This window comes from Calypte anna, chromosome 2 (assembly GCF_003957555.1).
Source record: "Calypte anna isolate BGI_N300 chromosome 2, bCalAnn1_v1.p, whole genome shotgun sequence".
NCBI lineage: Eukaryota > Metazoa > Chordata > Aves > Apodiformes > Trochilidae > Calypte > Calypte anna.
Genome location: NC_044245.1, coordinates 32899841 through 32926021, shown reverse-complemented (window position 1 = coordinate 32926021; position 26181 = coordinate 32899841). Strand labels below are relative to the sequence as shown.

General features: G+C 40.9%; 1 protein-coding gene across 1 annotated transcript; it reads left to right on the top strand.

Annotated features, from left to right (window-relative positions):
- Nucleotides 1–12: 12 nt before the first annotated feature.
- GSDME (gasdermin E) lies at nt 13–25549 on the top strand. The gene is made up of 12 exons (XM_030445244.1): nt 13–257; nt 2023–2137; nt 3814–3931; nt 4360–4590; nt 5641–5833; nt 14407–14578; nt 15532–15652; nt 20028–20216; nt 22141–22268; nt 22403–22589; nt 24169–24242; nt 25064–25549. The coding sequence occupies exons 4-12, from the start codon at nt 4380–4382 to the stop codon at nt 25304–25306; spliced, it is 1518 nt and encodes a 505-aa protein (XP_030301104.1). The 5' UTR covers nt 13–257; nt 2023–2137; nt 3814–3931; nt 4360–4379; the 3' UTR covers nt 25307–25549.
- Nucleotides 25550–26181: the final 632 nt, after the last annotated feature.

Sequence of the window (26181 nt, the reverse complement as noted above, 5' to 3'; positions counted from 1 at the left end):
CGGCGGCGCCTCCTCCCGCCTGGGCCCGCGCTCCCGGGAGCCGCCACCGCGCTCTCCCCGCAGGGCCCGAGCACCCGGGCGGGGCTTGCGCTACCCCCGCCTCGCCCCTCGCCGCGCCATAGCGCCGGGAGGAGAACCCGCTGTCCCCCTTTCTCCTTGTTATTCGTCTCCTCGCTGAGCTTCGCCATCATCACCTCGCCCCGGGGCGGGGCCCGCCTCACCCTTGAGGCCCGGCGGCTGGGAGCGCCGGGAGAGCTGTGAGTACAGCAGCGGGCCCGGGCAACCGGAGAGGGCCGGGCATGCCCGCCTACCCACCGCCTGTTGAGCGACCCGTGCCCTTCTGCTCCGCCATTCCCAGCGGGCCGAACCCCCGGTGTCCTCCCAGCCGGCTGCCCGGAACCGGCGGGGCGCGGCCTCATCTGCCGTGTGCCTCCTGCTGCCCCGCCCGGCCCTGTCAGATGCTCGGAGGGAGCCGCTGCGGCCTTCTCGGGATGTGCCGCGGTCCAGCTGCCCTTCCCTGCGGCTTCCAGAGGGGGAGAGGAGGGCTGGGTGGCTGCAGGTCACCCCTGGCGGTTCCGAGGGGGGCTGTGAGTAGGGTGCAGCATTTTCCGAGGGGGATCTGTGTGCTCGGACTCCTTCGTGAGTCCCCTCAGCGTGGGTTCGGGTGTGGTGGCAGGTTCGGCCCGACAAGAACCAGGGCGGGTTGTCCCGTCCAAGAGTATGGCTCCCACCACAGGCCTCGCAGGACAGCACCTGCCAGCCCAGGATAAGAGCGAACCTCCTGGGTGCATCCATCCGCTCTGGTTCTGTGTGGCACCAGCCCTAATCGGGACACACGCCTTGAGGTCTTCAAGGCACAGAAGAAAACTACGCCCAGGGCTAAAAATTATTGGATGTGGTTTTGGGGACCGCGTGGGTTCAGGGGGCGAAGTTCGTTGTGAGAACATCCCTGCTAAGGCTTTGTGTAATAGCTTTTATGGCTGTTTTAAAATTTAAATTCTCTGGAAAGGGGGGGGAAATAACTCTTAAGTCTTTGTAATAAAACACACGTCCTGTTTGTCATCACTTTTGTGCCTCGGTTGCCTTTCGGCGAACTCCCAGCTTCATTAAGATTCCAGGGCTATTACCGCTGCTGCACAGCAGAGTCAAAGTTAATGGCTCTCCTGACACTGTGGCTCCTGCATGTTCGTCTTTGCCGTTCAGGAGGTGTCTTTCCTTACGATTTGGGATTGGCAAGGGAGGTGCTGACATTTGGCGACCGGTTTGTCACCCTTCTCCCAAATTCCCTGTGATCTGTGTTCTGAGTAATATGTTGAATGGAGAAAACTGCTTTTTTATGTCCTTTGTAAAAGTCAGTGTAAGTATATACAGACTGTAAGAAACACCAGGCAACTGTTGAGAACTTGCTTTTGTTCTGACAAAAGTGAACACTGATTATTCGTAAAACATTTCTTTAGATCTAATGCCCCATAATATTGAGTTAGGTAGCTGTGATAAAGAGGCTTAAGATTTGTTTGCTAAAGTAAAAAATGAAGTTGCTGTTAATATCTTCATGTGATCTCACCCCCCTCATTGAATAATTCTACCATAGCCCAGGTTCAGGCTAATTTTACATTTGTCATTGGCAAGGAGGGTAATCCTCCTTCCCTTTCTGCTTTCACATCTACCTGTTAATTTGCAATTCACTTGACATTTTTTTTCTATCAACTTCGCTGCCTTCCCTTTTACATCTGCCCAAGACAAGCAGAGCTCTAATAAAATTTCCAGAGAAAGAAACTGCAAAGGCAGAATTTTCTGAATGTTATGTCTGTAACCACTCCATGTCCATTCAGTCAGGACACCATCAGTCCTGGTAGCTGTATTAGCTCCCTGATGTTGGCTAAGGGCATATTCAGTTGCTCTTACTTTGTTCTGTGAAATAATGAAATAAGGTATTTGGGTGCATTTTAGAATTTGTATTAATGGCACTATATCCAAAGAGATGTAAAAAGGAATTCAGGTAGAAATACTCTTGCTTTGTAGGTACAAGTTTCACTGCCAAATATGCTCCTTGCAAAGACGTTTCCAGCACAGCGAAGTGTGGGAGAGACTGACACTGTCACTCTGGGGCTGAAGAGAGTCACATCTCTCCTGTCTGGTGAGTCTCAGCAGCCCTTGTAAGCAGTTTGTTGATTTTCCTAGATGACATTTTTGCTAGTCAAGAGCATGGTGACTGAGAAGAGAAACCACCCAGGAATCAGAATTTTTATGGAACAAAGTTAATGTGAGATTTTAGAGAGTTTATAACAATACCAAATCATAGGAACTGGGTTTTGCAATTTGTTTTATTGTAAACTCCTCAGAAATTGGTGGGCCTTTCTCTTTTCAGAGACTATGCCTATGTGAGTTGATTATGTAGGAATGGGATCAGAATGAATGAACAGTCTGTACAGCACAGAAATGTTTGAAGAAGTTTATGTTGTGTAAAAGCATCTAATGCAGGCAGTGAGATTTTTGTAATGGTCTCCTCCTTTGCACATCAGTCATCTGGTTGGTTGTGAAATACAGCATGATGAAAAAGCAGTCCTAGAGAAAAAAGGGGTTTGGGCTTTTGGGCTGGTTAGCGTGTGTGGAGGATGTATTTTTCTCCTGCTGCATTGCTTGTTCTGTTAAAGTGTTTTCACTGAATTTAAAACTGGGAAATTAAGGAGGAGAAATTTAAGAATGCAAAAAATTAATCTTGGTTCAGAGTTTAGGAAGAGCTCAGAGAACAAGAAAATCAGTTGAATCAGTGGAGATGTTCTCAGTGGATATAGCTGGGGCTGTTCTGTGGTTTGTTGCAGCCACAATTACAATGGAAGTTCAGAAGACCTTTCAGTAATGTGAGTTTGACATGGTTCAAATTCCTTCCATGCAGGTGTAAAGGGAACACCCTTGTTCACATAGAAAACTTAAGAGTAGGCCATAGGGCTTCCATGAGAAGGTAGATGCCTTAACATGGTATCATAAGTAATGTGTGAAATATTATCTGAAATGGGATTTGGGAAAAGCTAACGGAAAGGTAAGTCCCCTTCTGCAAAAAAGTGGGGTTTTTTTCTGTCTTCCATCAGATACTAAAATATGGAGGCTGTGGTCCAACCAGTTTTGCATGTTCTCTAAGTGATCTTCAGTGCCCTCTGCAATATCCTGTGCTGTCAGAACTTCCCAGTTAGGGACAGCTGGGGAATTCAAAGGAATATTGCCAACTTTAAAAAAAATTGATTCAGTTCAGAAAATATAATTAGCTCAAGAGTTCAAAAACTAAAAAATATTATTCAGAAAAATCAAAAAATAGTTTATTAGAACTCTGTCTGTAGCAGTTGTGAATGGTCACTTTCACCATTTCTCCTGTGAATTTAGCCAGTTTCCATTACGGAAAATGTTCCTCGTAAATAAAGCAAAATGAAAGTAAGGCAACCTTACACAACAGGAGATGTGAATATTGTTTCAATGTAAGATCTCTACAAGCAAGGATAGGATGATGTATGTAGCTGTTTAGCTGATATGAATAAAAGTTGTAAATAGCATGTTCAATTTAGCTGTAGTTATACTAATGGGAAGTAGAAAATTTGAAAATATTCAAGGTAAAATGGGTAGGAAAGTAAAAAATAGGGAATTTTCTGGGGTGTAGTTCAGAAAGAAAACTTGGTCACAAAGATAACACAAATGTTTGTTGCTTTTTATAGAGCAGTATTTATTACCCCTACATATATTTACTTGTTATTAAAAGGATGAAGATAATTTGTATGACTAACACCCGATTACCTTATATGGAGTAAGATACTTTTATGTTAGGTAATAAAAGAAGAACTCTGTGGAGGCAGAACTCCTCTGCCGTTGCACCAGTGCTCTCCTCATCCCAGATGGTCTCCATGGGGTGCTCATTTGTTGGTGCCTTTTCTTACAACTTCAGGTAAGCAGTTTTATTTTCTTGCCCAACAGATTAATTACCCGCGAGCATTCCTGGAAGGAGCTTTGCAGCTGTAGATGGGAATATTCGTTTGCTCACACATTTATTCTCTTCCTTCATTATTTGCATGGTCATAAATCTCATGCATTACTGTTGTAATGTTTAAGCCTTGCATGTTGTTTGCACTGCACTGTTCTTGGCTGATTCACTGTTGCTTATTTAAAATTTTAACTAAAATTCTTTTATCTTCCACTGTGATAATCTTTTTACTTTGGAGTAAGTGGCTTCAACTGTCATGACTCCCAGCTCAGAGGGAGAAGAGGGGTGAATAACCATTCCTGCATTTACACCAGCACTATGAATAACTTCTTATACTGATAATATATTTATACTTTCCAGCTGTAGTTATTGAAAAACAGGTATTCTTACAGGCTTTAATTGATTCCTCGAGATGTTTGCAAAAGCAACAAAGAATTTTGTGAGAGAAACTGACAGTGGAGGTGACTTGATCCCTGTCTCCCACCTGAATGCCTCAGACAAGCTGCAGCTTCTAAGCTTAGTTACCAAGAGGAAGAAATTGTGGTGCTGGCAGAAGCCCAAGTATCATTTCTTGACAGTCACCCTGAGTGATGTGCTTACTGAAGACAAACCTATAAAGCCAGGTAAAGCCATATTCAGACAGCACTGTTACTGCAGATGAGAAGAATGTAAAGCCTAATCTTTATTGTTGTTATTCTCAATTATGTTAAAAGAGAGCTCCTTTCAGAGGAATGCTCTGAAGTATTCTCCATCCATGGAAATGAGATGGCTGGATCTTTTCTCACTTGGCTGTTCATTTAACTAAAACCTGTAGTAATAAATGTTTGTTTTAAAAAAGCGTAAATATGTTTTGCCTGGATAGATTACCAAAATGAAGCATTGAAGGTTGCCTAGCCCATATAGTCCTAATGTTTAATAACAGTGATGTCTGTAGCTACCAGAACTTCCCTAGAACATTTTTGGGGGGTTACAGTATGTGATAGTAGCATGAAACTGTACTGTGCTCCAGGTCAAAAAGCACTGGATAAACAGTGCTCTTCTTGGTGACAGTGGCCCAGGAAATGCTTGCACAGGCAAGGGTTAATGATCTAGAATTATTATTTTTTTTATTTATTTTAATTTTTTAATTTTATTTTATTTATGGGCATGTCACAGTTCCATACAGGAAAACAGGTAATATTTGGATTTTAATTATAGCTGACTTAGAAGATTATCTGATTCTGTGCCAATTCTTTGATTTATAGATGTGTAAGATTCAGAGTTTATTTAAGCCAGGTAGGTCCTTCCATTGTTTTTCAGTGAGCTTTTGGACAAGCCTGTAAGGAGATATATTAAGATAATGGCAGAATATTAATGCAGTTTTACAAGTCTGTTTTGTAGTGTTCTATTCTTGTAGCTGGAATAAGCTTCTATTATTCTTCCTAGATCTTGTATAGCACTTCAGTTTAGCATTTCAGTCACCTTCTGGTTTCCTTAAATGTCAAAACATAAAAGGTAGGGGGCAAAGACGGTGACATTATGGAGGAAGTTAGAGTTGCAGAGATGTAAATTTCATTATTTACCTGCTCAGTACTGTCCATCAGTACTGTTTTTCCATCAGTTACTGTTTTTCCAATCACTTTGTGACCATTTCAGCGCTTCATAGGTAGAAATTATTTTTATTGTTTTCCTAGTAATTGTGGAATCTGACTTTGCAAAATATACGGGGAAGTTTGAAGATCTTGTTCAAGGAAGTATTGAGACTTCATTTGGAAAGATTAGCCTGGGAGCTGGAGGAAGGGGCTATGTGCAAAACCAGTCCTCATTTGGAAACCTGAGGAAGCAGGAGGTTGACTTGCAGCAGCTTATGAAGGACGTCAAGGACAGGTATGTCTCTAATGTGGGCATTCCAATGGCCAGGAATGGTTACTGAGCTGAAAAGACTTGGGGCAGCTGTGATCGCTGGGTCATTGATTCTGTAGTGTTGTCACAGTTTGAGGATTATTTTTACTGTGAGCTCTCATTTTCCATGTGATAAATCATATATGCTAAAATTAAAAATTCTGGATTTTGAAAGCTTGTTGGTCAAACTGTTCCCTTTCACTTTTAAAACGTATCTCTGCAATTTCAATTTACATATTTGCATGAATTACCACATGAAATAAGAGACAAATCCTCCTGTTTCTGGAGGACTGTATTTGAGATAACAATCTGTGGAAAAAAAAAAAAAAAAAGATTGGTTTCTCTCTGTTACTGGGGCAAATGCCATAGAAACTAAATTCAAACCTACCAATATTCTTGTAAGCAGGATATAATTTTTATGTGTAACTTGGATTAGAAAATAGGGTTATTTGAAGTAGTAAAGGTGACCAAGCATGGTCAATACATGTTGAACAGAATGTGGTTTATTGATCTGTTGCTCAGTCTGATACACAATCTAATAATTTAGGGAGGAACCCCCAGATTTTCTAAACTCTAATCTTCATTTTGCAAGATAATCAATGCTCCTTGTCCTGCTCTGCAATCAAATTGTTTTAATCTTGCACTACTGACAGTCATGGACCAAAACCTTCTAGGCAAGCAGCTGACAGGTCAGGGGGTCTCCTGTGTTTTGCAGGTCCTGACTCATGGGAGATAAGAGTGGTTCATTTGTGGCAGCATTGTAACCTGGATTTGTGGTGCAATGCATTTTTATCAGCCTTTGCTTGATACTCTGAAGATAAAGATGATAGGGTTTTATTACTGGTGCAATCACTGGAAGCAGTGTAAATTTTCTACAAATACACTGATGCTCTAGAAATAATCAGTTCTCCTTGTTCACAGGAACAAGTGCCTGCTGTTGAATTTGTCTGCATTCACAAGTCAACAGACTTGTTCCAATAAGGCACCTTGCTGTCTTTGTACCAAAGAAAGACAAAAATACTGGCTTTAATGTGTACCAGGCCTGTGAAATTAGTATGCATCTAGTATCAGAAAAATAGCATCAGTCAAGATCTCAAGATCTAGTATCTTGTTTCTAACAACAGATAAAATCTTATAGAAAAGCCAACTGGAGTAACTTCTGTTCAGATCAGTAAGCTTTTATGTAGTTTTCTGTAGTGTTACCTACTCTGTTCAAACAAATAAATCTCCCATAGCAGATTAAATCTACATTAGCAGATCTTGGAGGTTATAATCATGAATTGTAACACAGTACTTAAAAATATATTCTCTTCTTTTGATTGTGGAAAATCAGAAGCTCTACATTGATCTGAATATAACTATAAATGAGGTAAATGTGTTTGCCCCTTTGTACAAGGAGGTAGTTCTTGGTTCATAGAGAAGATGCTCATAGAGTATTGAGGCTAAAGATGTAAAATACATAATTGATATCCAGACAGTGGCTTCTGGCAGGTCACTGAAAATTATGAAGATAGCATAGCATGTTTTTTTTTTTTTCTTCAGCATACTGTTGAGGCTCACTGGTAATTGTGGCAGTGCCTTCCCAATGAAATTCCAGTTACTCATTCATAAGTATTCTATGATTTATGACTGCTTGTGTCCAAGCTTTGAGCTTTTGTCTCCTTGATTGAGCATGGTACAAAGTTCAGGAATTCAGCATTCAGGAGTTCTGGTGCCTAGGAGTTAGTGATTTTTGGAGACAAAGCATGACCGTACTAAGAGGATGTTTACCCATCAGTCCTTGCAGGATGCAAGTCAGCTAAATGTTCTGTGGTTTCATCCAATGACTTAGCGTTGCTTGTGCTAGTTTATTCAGTTCTTGGTTAGTTTATTGTGTCTGCATATATGGACTAATTAAGCTGCATTTTAAAATGGTATTGTTGTAGTAGGCTGTTTAAGTCAAAGTAGCAGATAAATAGCAGAAGAGTCCTTAAAGTCAAAGCTCATATGGCTTCTTGACTAAGTCATGTGAGTCTTCAAGGTTCAGCAAGTGTCAAGTACTGAGGAGCTGCAAATCGGTTTCCTGTCACTTCTTAGGTGAACCTTCTGAAGGAGAATCCTACTGATCTTTTAATTAGATTTCAGAGGCCTCGTAGGAATCCTTTTCTGAAAAGGGAGGGCAGCTGAAGGATGCGGAAGCAGATCCCTTCTTTGCAGAAGCACCTGGATATATATTCTTTAAATATAGGACACAATTAACATATTATGCAATATAAAAATGAAGTTAAACAGTACTTTTAGGTATATAGACCTGGCAGATTTTATGGTACATAATTCTTGCTTTTCATATTATATTGTGCTTGCTAATTCACAGAGTACTCTAACATACTGATTTTTAGGTCAGACTCCTATGCCTTTACCTCAGTGTGATTGCTGTGTATTTAAGAGTATATTCCATCTTCTATTTTAAGCCTTTCAATACTGTCGCCGTAAAATCCTCATAGAGAAGCTGATTAAGTATGGGCTGGATGAGCTGACAGTGAGATGGACTGAAAGCTGTCTGACTAGCAGGGCCCAGGGGTTATTGATCAATGTTGCAGAGTCTGGTTGGAGGCAAGTGACTGATGGTGTACCCCAGGGGACAATACTAGGTCCAGTTCTGTTCAACAGCTTTGTTAGTCTTCTCTAGGTGATGGTGTTGATGAGTGTCCCCTCAGCAAGTTTGCTGGCAGCACAAAACTGGGATGAGTGGCTGGTACTTCCAGAAGGTCATGCTTCCATCCGGAGGGACCTCAACAGTCTGGGCTGGTGGGAACCTCATGCAGTTCAACGAAGGGAAGTGCAAAATTCTTCACATGGAATAATCTCAAGCACCAGTGTATACTGGGGGCTGACCAGCTGGAAAGCAGCTTTGCAAAAAAGGACCCTAGGATCCTGGTGGATGCCAGGTTGGACATGAGCCATCCCTGTGTCCTTCTTTGAAAGAAAGCCAGTGGTGTGTATCCTGGACTGCACAAGGAGGTGTATAGGCAGTACACTATGGGAGGTGATCCTTCCCCTGTACTCAGCACTGATGAAGCCACACCTGGTGTACTGTGTCCAGTGTGGGGCTCTCCAGTACAAGGGAGAGATGGAGCTACTGGAGAGAGTCCAATGAGGGGCCACAATGATGATGAAGCAACTGGAGCATACTTGAGGAAAGACTGAGAGACATGGGACTGCTCAGCCTGGAGAAGAGAAGGCTCCTGGGGTGTCTTATTAAGGGATATAAATACCTGAAGGATGGGTGATTTAAATACCTAGAGGACAGAGCCAGGCTCTTCTCAGTGGTGCCCAGTGACAAAAGAGGAGGCAGCAGGCACAGCCAAAGACAGGAGGCTCTTAACATCAGGAGTTAATCACTTTGAGAGTGACTGAGGACTGGCACAGGTTGCCCTGAGAGGTTGTGGAGTCTGCCACCCTGAAGACATGATCCCAGGCAGCCTGTGTTAGACAGGTTGGGCCAGATGACCTCCCAACCTCAACCATTCTGTATTTTTCACTCCAGTGAAGAGGTTTTAATCCCTGTAGATCTTGTGGATTAACAAATGAATTTGTTTTTACCGTTTCACTGAATTGTGTTGGGCAATTGAAATAGAAGTTCTGAGAGGACGGTGGCAGTGGAGGGAAAGAAAGGACAATTTGGCAGCAGTTATTCAGTCCACATTTGCTGCAGAAAGGTTTGCCCTGTCACACTTCCAGCATTTTTTGTGAATGTTTGCTATGCCTATGATTAGCATATCAAAAACCCAAGGTGCTACTAGCAGTATACTCTGGCATGACCAAAATACATTTTTACACTCTTACAGATTGCATTTAAGGTGCACTTTCATTAGTTCAGTTACTGTCCATCCTGAGACAAAAAAAAGGTGCTTATGTCAACCTGAGTACAGTAGAAATTCAGCCCATTTTGTTATTCCTTTTTTCTTTGAAACATCTTGAACGTTTGCACATATGTGAAAATCACTCCGTTTTCTACCAAAGGTGTTACATGGGTAATGTGAAGTCACAGAGTGTTATAAGACAAGATTGAATAAAATGAGTTGTGTGTGTCTGATCTAAAAAAATAAAGAGGGTGCCAAACAGAAAATAGAGGATCTATCTGTCACTTGCACTCTTGAAGTCTTTAGCATTCTTGGGGAAGATGTTCTATGAAGTAATTGCCAGGGTATTCAATAGGGAAAACTTCTATCAATAAACTGACTATAGTAGGTACTGTGTTCCAGTGTGACTGTGAGAAGTAGGTCAGAAAGATTATATTTGAAAAGGATTAATGAAAGAAATGCTTTCTACCGCTTTTTGGAAAGTGGCAGAAGGAGGTCTGCTGGATTTTACTCCATGACACTTATTTGGAGGTCTGTGTTAGAGAGGGAACAAATTTGGGTGAAGGCTCTTGCTGTAGAGCAAGCAGCATTTATGTGGAAGATGTCAGGCTACTGCACATTTTAAATGGAGAAATTCTGGCAAGATCAGTGAGAGAGGTTTTGAAGCTTATCATGTGGGTGTTATGGACGAAGCTGCATTTGGGCCAGACTGTGAAAGTGGGCCACCCATGTCTCTGCAGCTGGAACAGAGGCTGTGTTGAGGTGGTGCTGCCCAGTGCAGGATTAAAAAGGTTTTTCACCCTTGGGTAGTTTGGAATGATGAAAATTTGTGCAGGCAGACAACAGTGCTGACTTCAATGTGAGGATGGGAGAGTACTCACAGCAGTAACTGTTCTTTTTGGTATTCGTAGTAAATAGGCAAGCACCTTGCTTTGGGGATTTGTGTGGGTTACTGAAAAGACTAGACAGGATTTGATGGGAAAAGGGTCTTAGCTACTTCTTTTTTGGACATTCTGGTCAGATATTCTGCACCTGAAAGAAAGACCCTCAGTCTCAGCTGTGGGGTTTGGAGCAGGCTGCTGCCTGCCAGGTGTTGTGTTGTTTTCTTTTTTTCCTTCCATTGGTTTCTGCTTTTCTCCCTTCTTTTTCTGCTTCCAGTCTGCAGCAAATTGCCTTTGTTCCTCTCTGTTCTCCACCACTTTTCTCACACAAGAAGAAAAAGGTTGAACAAAAGTGAAGGAAATCTTTGCATTATAGAAGAGTAGAAATTTAATCTGATTAAATACAGAGCAAGACCAAAACTCAAATTCCTTTTTGTCCATGTTTAATTTATAGAGCTTCCTGCACAGTAAATCATTGACCTCAGGAAGGTTATTTAAGAAGAACAAACAATCAAGCAAAACCCATAATCCTTATCTTTGACATGATCTTTATTTATCCAGGCTCATACCTTGTGTGTTGGTGGGTGGGACTTAGCAAACCAGCATCTCATTGGATTTTATGTAGTGTTACTTTTGAGTACTGTAACTCAGATTCTCAAGGTGAGAAGGAGTAGTGATGTAGTAGAGGAGGTACAAGGTCAGTGAGTCTCTTTCAGTCGTTGTTGAAAGAGATTATAAGAGAGGTGGTTGCAGGACAGAAGTAAAAGCTCTGAATTGAGACCTGGGAAGTAAAAATAATGCAATGCATTTCATTTGCCTGCATACGTGTATTCTCATGGGTTTAAATCAACCATCTCTTGTTACTCAGGTATGTTCTTGATGTTCAGAGGAGTTTTATGCTAGCAAGTGGGTTCAGCTTTTGCAAAAATACACTCAGATTCAGCAGCCATTGCCGTGCAATACTTGAAGCCCTGCTATGGTTGTCAAACTTTAACCTTGTTGCATTTTGCTCCTGATATCTATTTTCAATGATAATTTAGATAAGCTTGGTATTTGCTTACCTCATGTTGTCTCCTCTTTGAGTCACTGAGAAGAGCATAATGTTTGTACCCCAGTGATAACCTGTGATGTGCTCACACAGAACACTAGGATTAATCTGTATTTTTCTGCCTGTGATTGTTTTGTTTCTTTTGCTGTAACTTCTGAGGATATCTGGTGAGCTTTTCATCCTCTAAAGCAGGAAAAAAATGCATCATGTGAAAGCAAATGACAAATTGCTTTTGTGCTCCTTCATTGTATTTCTTTGCCTGTGGCTTCTCCTAAGAATGTTAAAATTGCAAGTTCTTAGTGCCTTAATTTGTATTCTCAAGATGCTTAGTGCACCTCTTCAGAATCATAAATAATTCTTGTGAAGTATACGATAGGCTTGAGGATCTCTTATTTTGATAACTAATAGCTCAGCTTTGGCAGACACTTTTAAGAGCAGTGTTGTTTATGATTGCTCGACATTTCTTCCAATTTTTGCTTAATCCAAAAATTCATTGCATTCCAAGCATAAAGCGTGGCTTTCACTGAAAGAGAAGAAGTTATATAAATAATCACAGGAATGTTTGGTGGTGCTTTTCTAGTGGCTGCTGCATTGCTTTCTTGTTTGAACAGTCAACTTTAAGGTTTTCAGACAGTTCATTCCAACTGATTGAACTTTCATATAAGCATGTAACTCTCCAAAGATCAAAAATTGCCTCAGGATATTTTTAATAAAGAACCAAGATGACTTCAGACTTATACAGACTGCATAAATCCAAAACTACAGAACCTAATAAATCTAAAACTTTTTAATTAAGAGTGGAGATACATCGATTTAAATAAGGCAGTCAGACATGTCTTTCTGTCATATTTTGGGGGAATTGCCATTCAGCCCCCTGAATAGCAATTTAGAGTAAAGGGGAGGAGAAAAGACTGAATAAGTTGAGCCAGGGACAGCAGTTTTTTAATCTTCTGGCTGTCTTGCCAGAGTTATCTGTTCACAGGATATAATACATCTCATCTGGGAACACCCAATGGATTCTTTGCAAAAGTTTATTATAAATGACATATCTTAATCAAATAGAGTTAAGGAGTTGCTTTAACTGTTACTAGAAAGTCTGTTAATACCCCAGGAGAAAGGATGGTGAATTTTGTCATCTTTTCTTAGAAAATAATCCTCTTGTATTGTTTCTGGAGTTTATTTTCTTCAGCTTGTTCTAAGAAAGACTCAACTTTAAAAATACCTCCAGCAGCATTTAAATACATGCTGAGTTATGTTGTGGAGTAGAGATGACTTGTTAAATTGGAGGTTTGGGCCAGAGATTCGGGGTCCATCCCACAGTCCCTCTTTTACCTGTGGCAGTCCTGGTCATTAATAGAACATTGTGAGGTTATATTGATGAAGAACAATGGGATTTCCAGTTCTGAAATCCATGAAAACCTTTTGTGTATTTTCCAGTCCAGCCCTTTGAAGTACTTGGTCAATGCTGATGCCACTAAGCCAGGTCAGGATTTAAGGGAACATCACAGCAGATCCATAGCCATCTGTGAGGGTGCAGTGAGGTGTTGCTGTTTTATCTCTCAAGGAGGAATTCTGGTGACTGGGCAGCAGTGTGTCAGAGTGCTCCTCGGCACTCACGTGGATCCTTGGAGGCCAGACCAGCATTCCTAATGGTGGCTGCTTCAAGTTCCTACTCCAGCATGGGTCTGGACATTGGCACTTGGTTGGAAAGGAGCCCATGTCACCTCCTCTGTTGAGAAGGACCTGATAGCACACCTGTGGCATACAAAGGCAGGAGTGACTGGAGTGAATGGTGAGAAGGAGATAAATGGTACTGAGTTTGGCCAAATGGCTGGAAACTGGTGACAATAAACTGAGGAGAAAGGGAGACAGAGGCTGAGAGCCATGGGCAACTGATGTCAGCTAAGGGTAGAAGATAGCAGAGTAGGATGAGTGAGCTGGCTGGCTGTGGGACAAAGCTGAGATGAATGAGAAGCAGCAGAAAGAAATGGAACTTGATCTGGCAGGCAAGAGAGGAAGAACTGAGAACTACCATAAGGAAAAACGGGAGCTGATAGGAAAGGGGAAAACTAAGCAGACTGGAATGTTGCTTGCTGTGTATTTCCTGTCCTCCAGTAGCTTGACTACAACTTCAGTCTTTCTAAGCAGAGCTTTGTGATTAGTGGTTACTACTATTACAGTGCATGCTTATTATGTATTAGGCTATGAAATGTATGCAGTAGTGTGCTAGGCTACAGGGAGTTCATAAAATGAATGGTGAGCACAGGTCTCTTGTTTGTACTCCTGGTCACTTTTTCAGTTGATGTAATTCTTTCCAGTAAAGGCTGCAGGGTGTGTGACCCAGTGACTTCCTGACACTTTGTGCTAACCTGAGACTCTGAAGAGGATGGTGAGCTGGCATCCCAGTGTCAGAGGGAGCTCACAGTACCAGAGGGTTTAATCTAGTGTCCACAAGCCTGGTTGTTTTCATAATACACTGGAAGCTTAAAGTTGCCTTTAATTCTCCTTTGCTTTTTTGTTTGTTTGTTTGTTTTGCTTACAGAGCAGCCAGACAGCTGCCATTTTTTGCTCAAATTAAGGACTTGAGAATTCAATACTTGTGTTTGGACTTCACTGTAATACAGATATTTACTGCTAGCCAATAACAAAAGAGGACATAATAATTTTGAGGTCACAGCTCACACAGAAACCACTGTTATTTTTCACAATTGCTTCATCAAGCAATTAAGAAAATGTTTTATTTCAGTTCTGGTACTTACATTGTTAATGGCATCTTTTCTTTTTCAGAACAATAAATCTTAACAATAGTTTACTGCAGCAAGTGATGGAAAGAAAACGGGAAGTGCTGTGCATCTTGACAGAAAAGATAGTAACAACTCAAAAGTGTACCATACATGAACATACCCAGACAGAAGAAAAAATCAGTGGACTGATGGGATGGAGTACAAAAATAGTAAAGGTAAAAGTTACTAAAAAATATGCAAGGAATAGAATGTTTGAAATCTATGTGCTGAACTCTACTACTTGCCAGACGTTGCTGCACTGCTTAGTTGTGAAAATTCAGAAAGGTGAAATGTTTTTCTTTTGCCTTCCTAACAAAAGGCACCCTCTTTTAGTGTGAGCCAGGAATGTGATTTCCATCAGTACTGTCAAATTGCAATTCATGTTCTATATAGATTCCTGCCTACAAGAAGAATATAAACCAAAAGTAACAATTCAGAGCAAAAAGCATTGCAGAGGCAGATTCATTTGAAAAGCTAAGTAGCCATTCATCAAAAATGTTTGCAGTGTCTGCTGAGTTTTAGTATTTATTGGGAAGCAGCATTTTTTTGATCATGGGCGTAGAGATTAACAGCATTATGAGGATATCTGAAAAATTGCCTGTGAATTGAGAATAAATTACCAAAGTCAGAAGATGTACTCATTCATTTTAAGTTGTTTGTTCTATTTTTTATCAAAGCTGTGGGTGAATCAGTTCTCTGTACAGGGTGTCTCCAGTAGCAGAAACCTGGCAGTTGCAGTTCAATAACCCTTTGTGCAAGTGCCCCCCTTCCTGGTGCCTGTTCCTGAAGGGGAAAAGGGGTGTCAGGATAGAAGAGGCCAGGGCAGGATACTGTAATGGGTGCCCATTTCCCAGTGGCACAGTATGTCATATGTTGCAAACGCTGCACCTGGAGCTCAACCTTTGTCTTAAGACAGGGTAGGTAGGTGTTTGAGAGATTCTCTTGGCATTGTGCTTCTACATCACTGCTCATCTAATTCCTGTTTTAGCTGTCAAATGTAACACGGCTTCAGTTAGACATCATGGAGCATAAAATGCATTCTTTCTCTGTATTTTTCCCTATAATTAATTCTGAGTTTAAGCTACACGATAGCTGGATCTGATAAACACTGAATAAATCTGTCCTCTAGGTTTCAGTGAGTGAAAATGGAAGTATGATGAAGGATTCCAGTGTAATCCTTGAAATTCCTCCTGCAACCACTATTGCCTACGGTGTAATTGAACTGTTTATAAAGCAGAGTGGCCACTTTGGTAAGTATAAAACCCATTTTCTGTGGCACACAGTTCAGCTGTGGGTAGAGCTGCCTGTTAGGCAGTGATTTTTGCATTTCGCTGTGTACGAAGATGATGTAGTATGATCTCTGTTGCCTTGATAGTTATTTGTGCTGTGAAACTCTTGTTTTTCTGATTGAGTAATGCTTTTTCACTTTTTTGAATAAATCATAAACTCAGAATTAACTTTGGTTTCAGGGCACCACAAGAGGTCATCTAACTCAAGCTCCAGGTGAAGGCAGGGTCAACTTTTGAAGTTTGGTCTAAGTTCAGAGTAAGATCAGATTGCTCTTATCCTTGTCTGTTCAATTTTTTATTCTCTCCAGAGACAGAGATTCCATCTCCCCTCTGGGCATCCTATTCTCATGTCTGACCACCATCATAGTGAACTTTTTTTATTACTCCTTTATATCTAATGAGAACTGCTCTTTCTTTGTGCCTCTTACCTTTTGTTCTATCATCATACAGAAGAGTCTGGCTCTGTCTTCCCTTCATGGTTCTTGTGAGTCCTTGTAGATAGGAGTAAGATTCTCTCTTAGCAACATTTTCTCCAGGCTGGGCACACCCAGTCTCTCAGCCTCTTCTCATACATCATGTTCTCCAGTCCCCAGTGATCTTGGTGGCTGTTTGCTGGACTGCTGCAGTATGTGGTTTTCTGTCTTCTGTTTGGGACATGGCAGTCTGGGTGCTGTCTGCCAAATTGAAAAATCACTTCCATTGATCTGCTAGCTACACTCTTGGGTATGCAGCAAACTTCAATAACTGCAAGGGCACACTGCTGATCCTTTCAGATTTGTTGTCCAGGTCTTTTTCAGCAATTTTGCTTGTAGCTAGCTGGCCCCCAGCCCGTGCTGTTGCCTTCACCTGTTTGCAAGGAGAGTGAATTGAATATAAATTGATGCTCAACTAGGAGAGTTTAGACAACAGTCATGCTAAGAAAAAGAATTATTCATGAAGTATAGGAGTAGAATTGAAACTTTGTCTTACACTTCCACATATAGATTGTTCTCAGAATGGTTGCAGGAGTGTCCTTGTCATGTTGTCTGGTCATGCTTTAGTTACTTCAGGTTGGATATTTTCAGGTGTCAAGTTAAAAAAAATGTTGAAATTGGCTTCTGGGAGCAGTAATAACTCTGCTCTGCAAAATCACTCAGGTTTTTCTTTCTTGTATATCCTCAGTTAAACTCCTTGACCTAAAGGAGGTTTCAGGGGATGTTATGCAAGAAGGAAGGAAATCAGATGGACTGTAAGGCTGGAAGTTGGAAAGGACTGATGTGGACTGGAACAAGAGATGGGTTGAAGAAATAATGGAAATGCAGTTGAGATTTAAATCCAGGGTGCAATTTTTGGGGGTAAGAAATGCAGAAAATATTCTCCCATCATTCTCTTCCAACTGACTCCTGATATTAAGGAAGTCAGTAGGTTCAGGAGTATAAGTAAATGTCATGTAAACTGTAAAAAATTTCTGACATGTAGAATTTCTCTGACAGAAAGACTGAACACAGAGATACAGCAGAGGGCATTGACTTCGAGGTCATAATAGAAGTGTATTTCAGAGTAATCAAGTGCAATTAAGGCTGATTATGTAAGTTGATAGCTGATAGCCTAACTACGGGATTTCATGGAAATTCCAGTGTCCTGACAGATGATAATACATGAGTTTTGCTAATGATCTGTATTTCTCTGCTCTTTTTCCACTTACACTTCTTTTCCAACCTATTTTTCCCCGTAGATTTATTCAAAACCAGAACAGCTTTTTTCATGTTTTATCTTAAACAACCTATGTCTTGCAGCTCTTTTGTTTTTTCTTCTTTGTTTAAATTTGTGCTCTTTGTGCTTCCTTGACTGTCATTTAGAAGGTAGAGTGGAAGAACTAAGTACAACATCAGGGATTTACCAGCAAGAATAAGTATGCATGAGCCTAACCTTCAATTTCTTAATGTCTGAGCAGTGATCAGTGTCTGTTTATGGAAACAAAAATAACCTTTGAAGTTAGATACAGAGACTGATGTAGTCCTTTCACATGAATCTGAAAGTGGTCAGTAGAAGATGTAACATAATGGGATTCTTTTCCTGGATAATTATGGAATGAAGTGCATGGAAGTTGTTTTTGTTGTTGTTTCTTTTTCTTTGCCACTGGTTGGGCTCGAGTTACTCTCTAAGGAAGAATGGTATGGAAACAAACTTTAAAATGTTGTTTTAATGGCTGGAAATGCTTGGGCATTTTTATAAATAAATTAGAAAATAAAGAAACAGTTGTTATTCTTTTCTGGTCCTTTACCATAAAGTTTTCCTGTAATCATTCTGTTTGATTTCTACAGGCTAATTTTCCACTCCAAGTAAAAGCTGTTCCTGCTAAAGGCTTTGCAGTTTTGTGTCTCTAAAGTTTCCCTGCAAGTCCTCTTGTTCTTGCTTTACAAAACAGGAGGTACAGTAGCACCTGGCTGATTTGCTTTGTTCTGTTCATTGCTATGTATGTGTGACTTGCTTCCTCTTAAATGTCTGTAAACTGAGCAGACCTAATCTTTTCAGCTTCTGCACACAAAGAAGTCTCTTGGGCTTTGCTTTCATTGATCATCTCTGATTACTGTTTCTCAATAACCATCAAGATCTAACTGCACTATTGGAGATTTGTCATTGATGAATGTGATAATATTCAGTAGAGAAATTATCACAGTATTATGTGTATTCTTTCATTCACTTTTTTTCTTTTTAAAGAAGATGACAAAATTACTGGGATACAAAATTAACAGTCCTTTTGATACAAAGCTTTCAGAGTCCTGGATTTTCCTCTGAATCAAGCCCTTTTACAAGATTGAACAGCAGGGTCTGTATCTCTAAAAACTTTTCACATGATGCTGTGTATTGATTTCCCTTGTTAGCATCATCCTGCCTTAGGAGGGCAGGTAGTTTATTACTACTTTCTTCCTCCTTCAGGGTTCCAGTGAAAGGGTTTTTATTATCAATGGAAGTAACATGAGTGTGTTGGCCTTGTGGTGCCTTGTCTGCTGTGTGGAGTCTTGTTGCTTTGGGAAGTTCTCTAATTTGTGTTAATCAGTTTCTGCTCCTTTGTAGCTCACCCTTCTCTGTGAAGGGTTATGCAGGCATAAAGGTCTCTGTCATCTTTCTTCCTCTGTGGCAGAGATTTCTTTGTCTGCTTCCCCTTTGAAAAACCTTTTTGCTGATAGAGTTCTCTCAGTGCTTTCTCATCTGCTTTGAATGTCCTTAATCTGGTGAGACAGACTCTTAAAACTGCAGGAAGGTTATATTTAGGCTTTGTGCCTGGTGCATGTGAGCACTGTACTTGATTAGTTGCTTTTTTTTTTTTTTCCCTCTTTGCTGACAAGTATTACTTTAAAATTGAGTTCCTCTTGCTAGCCTGCCAGAATTCTCCTCAGACCTGCTGCAGAGTGCCAGGGGTGCAGTTACAGATCTTCCACTTGAGCCAATTAGAAGATGATCCAAATAATGTGTTGGGCTTTGATTATATTCTGCCTCTTTGGGGCACAATTTTGGGAACATGAGCACAGAACTTGATATTCCAGATTTCTGAGCGTAATTTATGGGCTCCTTGTGTACCTTCCAGAAGTCCCTTAGCTATATCAAGTTGGGGCGGGGGATTGAGATGGCAGCAAGTCCACAGTCCTGTTTGGGTGAGGCAGGCCAGTGCTTGTCATGAAGTTGAGGCAGAAGGGGTTAATCCAGCCAGAATGAGTTATATTCTCCATGAAGATATTGCAGAGACACAGTATATAGTGCAGACTGAATCTATAAGTGAGCATGGCTGGGTAAAGTCCCTTGGGAGACTTTGAAAAGCCTCCTGTTTTCTACTTATATGGAGAACTTGAGGATGGACCTGTGGCGTGGCTCAGAAAGAGTGCCATGACCAAAAGAAGTTCTGTAAGGGGTTCTCTGAGTTCTTACAACTCTCAGAAAGAGCTTGCATGTGTCTCCACCAGGAGTGAATCCTGCAGCACCCCCATGACAGCATATCTCTTAGTTGGTAGAAAATGTGAAGAATTCTTTCCTGCAACTGCAGCATTCAGGTTTATGGTGTCAGTGAGAAGTTTTCATGTCATTTGCTTTCTCCATTACTTTAATTCACAGGAGCACAGAAGCTGGTGTAACATTCTGTAGTTGGCAGCTGCACCACAGGACTGTGCACGCTGTACCAAACATCAGGGCTGCAGCAGTGCTCTGTAAGTCACATACATTGCAACCACTGGCATTCTTCCCATCTGGAAGAGATGAGACATGGAGGAATCACATGGGAGAAAACTCTATAATACAAGCTAATATTTAATTCAGTAATTGCTTTTTTATTAAGATTTTTTAATTTAATTTCTAATTACAGAATTCTGTCTGCTAGATGAACAGCAAGGAGGTTTTGAAAAAGAAAGCACTGAAGGTTCAACTTCTCCCCACTCAGCAGTATTCAGAGATGCTTCATTTCTGTATCAGCCAGATGCTGTTGATCATGAGATGTACTCTGGGGCTAAAAACTTCATTCCCAGTGATGCTTCTTTAAGTGTATTGAAACAAGGTATTACCAGAAATGCTTTATGTGATTACATTGCAGTAAGTAAAGCAACATGATAGGAGAAAGTAATCTGGTACAGTAGAATATAAGAAATTATGTTCATTCATTTTAATAGCCCTGGTCAAGGACTCTTAAGGGAATGTACAAAAAAAAAAAAATTTACTTCTGCAGTAATGCAGTGGACTGTTCCCTAGAAACATTCTGAATCCCTTTGTCATAAATGTGATCTCACAAAATCAGGGGTTTGTGCCACTTCTATTACATTCGAGGTAAGCTCCATGAGATTAGTGATAATTTGTGCTTTTCATTCAGAGTCACCCAAAATATCTTTTCATGATTTGGAGAAAAGCTCAGTAAAGCTTCACAGTTAAACATTAAGTCTCAGAAATTACAAAGGCTTCTCCCCCACCTTCAGTTAGCCTCATCATTTTCTGAGAATCTTTCCAGAAATCTTAAATATCAACGAAGCTTACAAAATCAAAATGTGATTTAAATGGCAGCTTACAAATTGATATAATGAGCCAATTACAACTTAATAGTTTTAGGGATATGAAGGAAGGGGCAGAATTGTCACGAGGAATGTAGAAGGGGAAAACAAATCAAGGCCTCAGAACACATTTGTCATCAGTTCTTGGTAGAGTTCCAACAACATGTTCTAAAAACTTCTGCTATCTCTAAATTTCAGCCTTTATTCATGGCTGTTGAATAGACCTAACTCTAGGTATTTGTTGCCCTGAAATAAATTCTGTCATTCTCCAATGTAGACTTGCTTAAAAGGTACAACTAGAGAAAAAAACCACTTATTTGTGAAATAATGGTATACCACTGTTTTGGTTTTTATTTCAGCTTGATACACCTTTGTGCCTTTCTTGCTTAAAAGATTTGGAGGTTTGGGGTTTTTTTGTTTGTTTGGGTTTTTAAAATTAATTAAGCTGAACTGTCTCTTGGAAAAAACCTAAAAAATTGTTTCTACTAAAGCAATTTAAAGTAGGTTTCCTTTTCTGTTATTAGTCATATATGATAGGCATTCATAGGGTGGCATGAGCTACAAAAAACAAGTGACTGTGGCTGGACTTCCTCCCCCTCCCAGTGAAGTAATTTCTAGGTATAAAAGGCATCTTTAAAAGAGAGCAGATTTCCTGACTTGAATGACACGAAGGGAAAATTCTTCTAAAACACTTGCATGCCCATATTTTTGGAATGTAAGTAAACACATTCCAACCTTCCAGTTGGCATTATTGATGAGAAAACTTACTTTTTTTCAGCAAAGTTCTAATTTGATGTCATAAAATATTTCCGTTTAGTGTCACAGTTGAACTGTGGAGAAAGAAATGCAATGCTCTTGTGCTTCTGTTGGATGGATTGTAATGGATTCAGTATTTCAAGTCAAGAAGAGATTCTTCTGATTTTTTTAATAAGTCTTTTGAGGTTGGAGTGAAGAGTCTTTGCTCTTGATGAAATATGAGGGCAATAACAATTTAGCATCACAATTGGAACTTTTAATTCTGCATGTGGAGCTATACCACTAATATCATTCCTGTTAACTTACAGATTCAGAAGTAGGATTTTGAGCAGAGCTCTTCATTCTACTTTATAAATGAATGTTCTCTGGAGATAACTTTCAAGTGAGAAACTTGCTACATGGTTAGTTGAGTTAACATTAAAATACTGACTTCTAAAATACTAAAAATATTGGAACACTGAATGTTGATCCTTGGTACCTGTTCTTTCTTAGAATTTTCATTGATGCTTCATTGGCTCATTAGGGAAATACAATTAGATGTATCCCAGCCTTGCATTATCTTTGTGCTGGTGGAAATCAGGATGATAAATGAGCTTATGAAACACATAGCAAAAATGTTAACTATTTTTACTGACATTTGTGTAGAAATACTTAGTTTTACTTTTTATTGCTTTCTTGGGAAAGATCTGTCACAGTTGAAGACTCAGTTCCAGCCCTTTGTGAAGCTTCCAGAATACAGGCAAAGAGCTTTATATAAAGCCCTTTGTGAACTCTTGCTCCATGAAGAAATGGTAACTGCCCTGGAGGACATGGTAAGATTAAGAAACTTCTGCTTGCTTCCTAAAAGCAATTTCAGCATAGAGCTAACATTATCTTTGGCTTGAACTCTCTCTTTTAATTTTTTTTTCCTCTTTTCAAGAAGTTTTATGTATTCCTTTGCTTCCAGTTAGATGATACCTGCACAGGAGACAAACCAGATCTGAAGGAGTTAAAACCTGCACAACAAGGAGACCTTGTTGACTTCTTGCAGCTCTTGGGGTGCAGTTTACAGGATGAGCTGTTGTTACAGAAATACCAGCCTCAGGATGAGGAACTCTTCACAGCTGCTCACCTCCTCGTCAGTGCTATCTCTGGTATGTTGCCAATGAGAAGAAGAAGAGTCCCTTCTTTTTATTTTCCTTTTAGAAGCTCCCTCTGTGTTGAAGCATTTATGGCTCTTCTTGAGCAGCTGGTGAGCTGAATGACCATAATTTGTTCTGTTCATTCTTATGGCTTTTGTGCTTGCCATTCCTAGCTCTGAATGAAATTCAGCCCTCAATCACTGACAGATTTTGCTTGTAAAATACATGTTTCCCCCAAGATTACTCAGCTTTACTTTCTGCTGAGTGTGGAAACTTCCAGTTTTGTGAGCTAATTTCTGTCCTTACTCCGTACCAGACCCCTTCCCATCTAAGCACTGAGAATTACAAATTAGGTGTTGTCTTCAGTGTAACAGTATTTATTGTCAAGGTGCAAACTATATTTAGTGAAAATGAATTTAACATAGGACATGGCAATTAGAGGGTTTTGCAGCTGCTGCAAAAGGAGATTAAATACAAATGTCAAACAAATGCCATGCTCTCAATCTAGTTGGCACCACACTGTTAATTAAAAGCTACCTGCAAAGTCCAGGACAGACTCCTTCCTGGTTTTTTCTCCTTGCTCATATATAAAGAATTTCCTGACATTAAGATAACAAAGAGAAGTCCAGTGTGGTATGAGTTATATGTGGCACTGTGCAGGAAAATGTCAGTGTGCATCCATATACACAGAGTACCCAGGCAGGAAAGCTTAACTCGTCTGCAGAGGCAGAAAAGAAATAGAAAACATAAACCTGCTGATGTGGTAACACTTGTCAGATGGTATTAACTGCAGGGTGCAGTTAATTGGGTGTGTTGCATTATCACCTGGCTTTGGACATGTCTGCTGCTGATGTCCAGGTTTTGGGGGCATTTGATGGTTGGAAGTGATGATCTTAGAGGTCTTTTCCATCCATGATAATTCTGTGATTCTGTAAATGTAGCTGGATCAAGAAACAAAAGCTGGTTTATGTCTCTTGCTTCTATTAGGAATTACAGCCTTGAGTTACAGAGCTGATGGGCACCACAGGGACAACTTAGTCCATCTTCCTGCCTCCAAGGTGTCCTCCACTATGTCATTCCTCTCAAATTGTGTTTTCGCTGAAGTTAGCATCTCATACAGATTCTGAGGGCAGAGGTTCTTGTTTTGTTCAAGGCCTGAATCATTCATCTAGCCCGCAGACTTGGCATGAAACCCTGGGTAGGTAGCTGTGGAGGAGACAAAATGATGGGGAAAACATCTCCTTTCCTATGAGCTGCCTTTTTTCACAGGTAGGGATAGTTAGTGTGGGGCTTGTACCCATTGACATTTTATTCTGCACTCTGTGAAGCAGGCAGGAAAGGGCTCAATCAACCTCTTCCAAATGTCCAGCAGAGCACTTGTGACACCTGTGACCTCAGCACTAAACTGCTTTGGTCTCCAGTGTCCATTTCACAAGGTGCTGTACCTGCAGGTGGGCCTCAAAAATGGAGCTCCTCCACCTTTGCTCTGTAGGAGAGCCCCATAACAGAGCTCATTGTTCAGTCCCTTTCCCAGCAGCCAGCCCTGCACAGCATTCCCTGGAAACAATCCCTTTTAATGTTTCCTTCACAGAGCTTCCTGATTACACTCGTGTCCTGCTGCGTGCCTGCTGTGATCTTCAGGTTGTTCCTGCATTGTGTGGCTTGGTGAGTAATCAAAATGTGACTGTGTAGCATGTGGGTCCCAGCAGCAGTAATGACTGTGTTCTCTGCTTTATTGTGTTTCTCACCCAATAAAGAAGATGTCAAGCTCCAGTGTGAGTTTCAGCTGTAGAAAATGGCCTAGGCAGGGCCAGACCGACAGTGGCAAACAATGCGGGTCATTTACAGCAGGTGGATACCTCATTTCTGAAAGATATCTGTATTTGGGAGAGTTCCTGGGCTGTGAACAAGGGAAAATTGTAATTTAAGCTCAAATTTTGCTTTAATAATAGTCTTGTTAGCCCATTTTAAAGTCTCAGTAACATTTGTCACCTGCCCTTGGGAAACAGACATTTCACTTGGATAGCAGCAGTGCTTGGGCCTTGGCAAATTCTGAAGTTCCAGAACTCTGAGGCCATTCACTAAAAGCAGCAAAGAAAGGCATGGGACAAGACTTTTCAGAAGCTTGTAGAGTTCACTGACAAAAAATAATAGTAAAAACCTTTAAACAAATAGAGGCAAGAGGGGTGCTGCTGTTCAGAGTAAGAGTGAGAGTTTGTGATCTGCAATGAGAGGTTGGTTTGGGGGAAAGGCTGCAGCAGGAAAGATGTTTCTCCTTTAAGGGTGCCCCAGAGCTGTGGTTCTGGAGGAGTACAACATATGTGTCAAGGCTAAGTGGTACAGGGAGTGCTGCCCTTTTGCAGCTGCCTTGTAAGGTCCCCGGTGGTTTTGTAAGAAGGAACTGAGCTCTGTGATGGCAGGAACAGCACTGCTTGGAAAAACTTTAATCTCTGGTTTGTTTTCTTTGCTCTCTACCCAAAATCCAGCCTGACATGGCTTCAGCCGATGGCACGGTGGCGCTGAGCAGTCCTTTGGTGGCTGCTCTCACTGACAGAGGAAGATTTGATGTTGTGCAAAGGCTGTTTGCATCATCCAACATTATTTTGGAAATGAAAGAGTCTTCTGTAAAAGCTGTAACTATGAAGGAACCCAGGTTCTTCCCCCTTGTTCTTTATGTCGCGTTGCATGGATTTGGCGCTTTAGGTGGGAAGATAGAGGAGCTCTGCTGAGCACCCAGGTGTTGTTCTTTCTCCTGTAGCTCTGCAGGGTAGCATCTGTGTGTTGGAGTTGGCAGTAGGGCCTCTCTGTTGAGTACTTGCCCCAGTCCAGCCCCAGGGGTTGTGGAGGTCAGGGTGGACTGAGCATGCCTGGGGTGAGCACTCTGCAGTACCACCAGGTCTGCTGCTGCTTTGGGGTTTTGCTGAGGTCTGTCTGCAGTGGAAAAGACATAAATAAGCCATGAAGGGGAAAAAGGGAAAAAAAAAAGCCAAACCAACAAGCCTGGAACAGAACTTGAACGTAGCAGTAGGAGCCTGATTGCTTGCATTAATGTGCGTGGGAGAGAACTGCAAAGTACAAACTGCTTTCTTTAAGCAAGCAAACAGACAGGCTGTGGAAATCCAGGGTTCTGCAAGGCAGTAAATGTTTTGCTTGGTTTAATCCTTGTGCAGAATGCCTCTGCTCTGTAGCAAGTGGAACAGAGGGCTCTCAAAGTGGTACATGATTGGGTTTGCGTTTATTAAGTGTTGTTTGGCTTTGGATGTGAACTGCACACTGCAGGAAATAAATTAATAACTTTCTCAAAAGCTAAAGACCACCTTAGGGATTTATGTCTCTCTACTGCAGCACTGTTCTGTTTTCTAGTCAGTTTTTACTCACCTTAGCAAGTTCCAGATGTTTAAATTGCATTCTGAACTTTCTCTTAGAGGTACAGTGATGCCTTTTTGTGTGTGCATGTGAAATGCCCCTGCTGCACTCTACAGAAATGATTATTTTACAGGTATGACAATTAAGCACAGATGGTTTGCTTGTTTCTTTGACTAACAGCAAGGTGTCAGTAAAGCACTTTGTGCTTTGAACTACTTTGCCTTTTTTTTCTTTAATT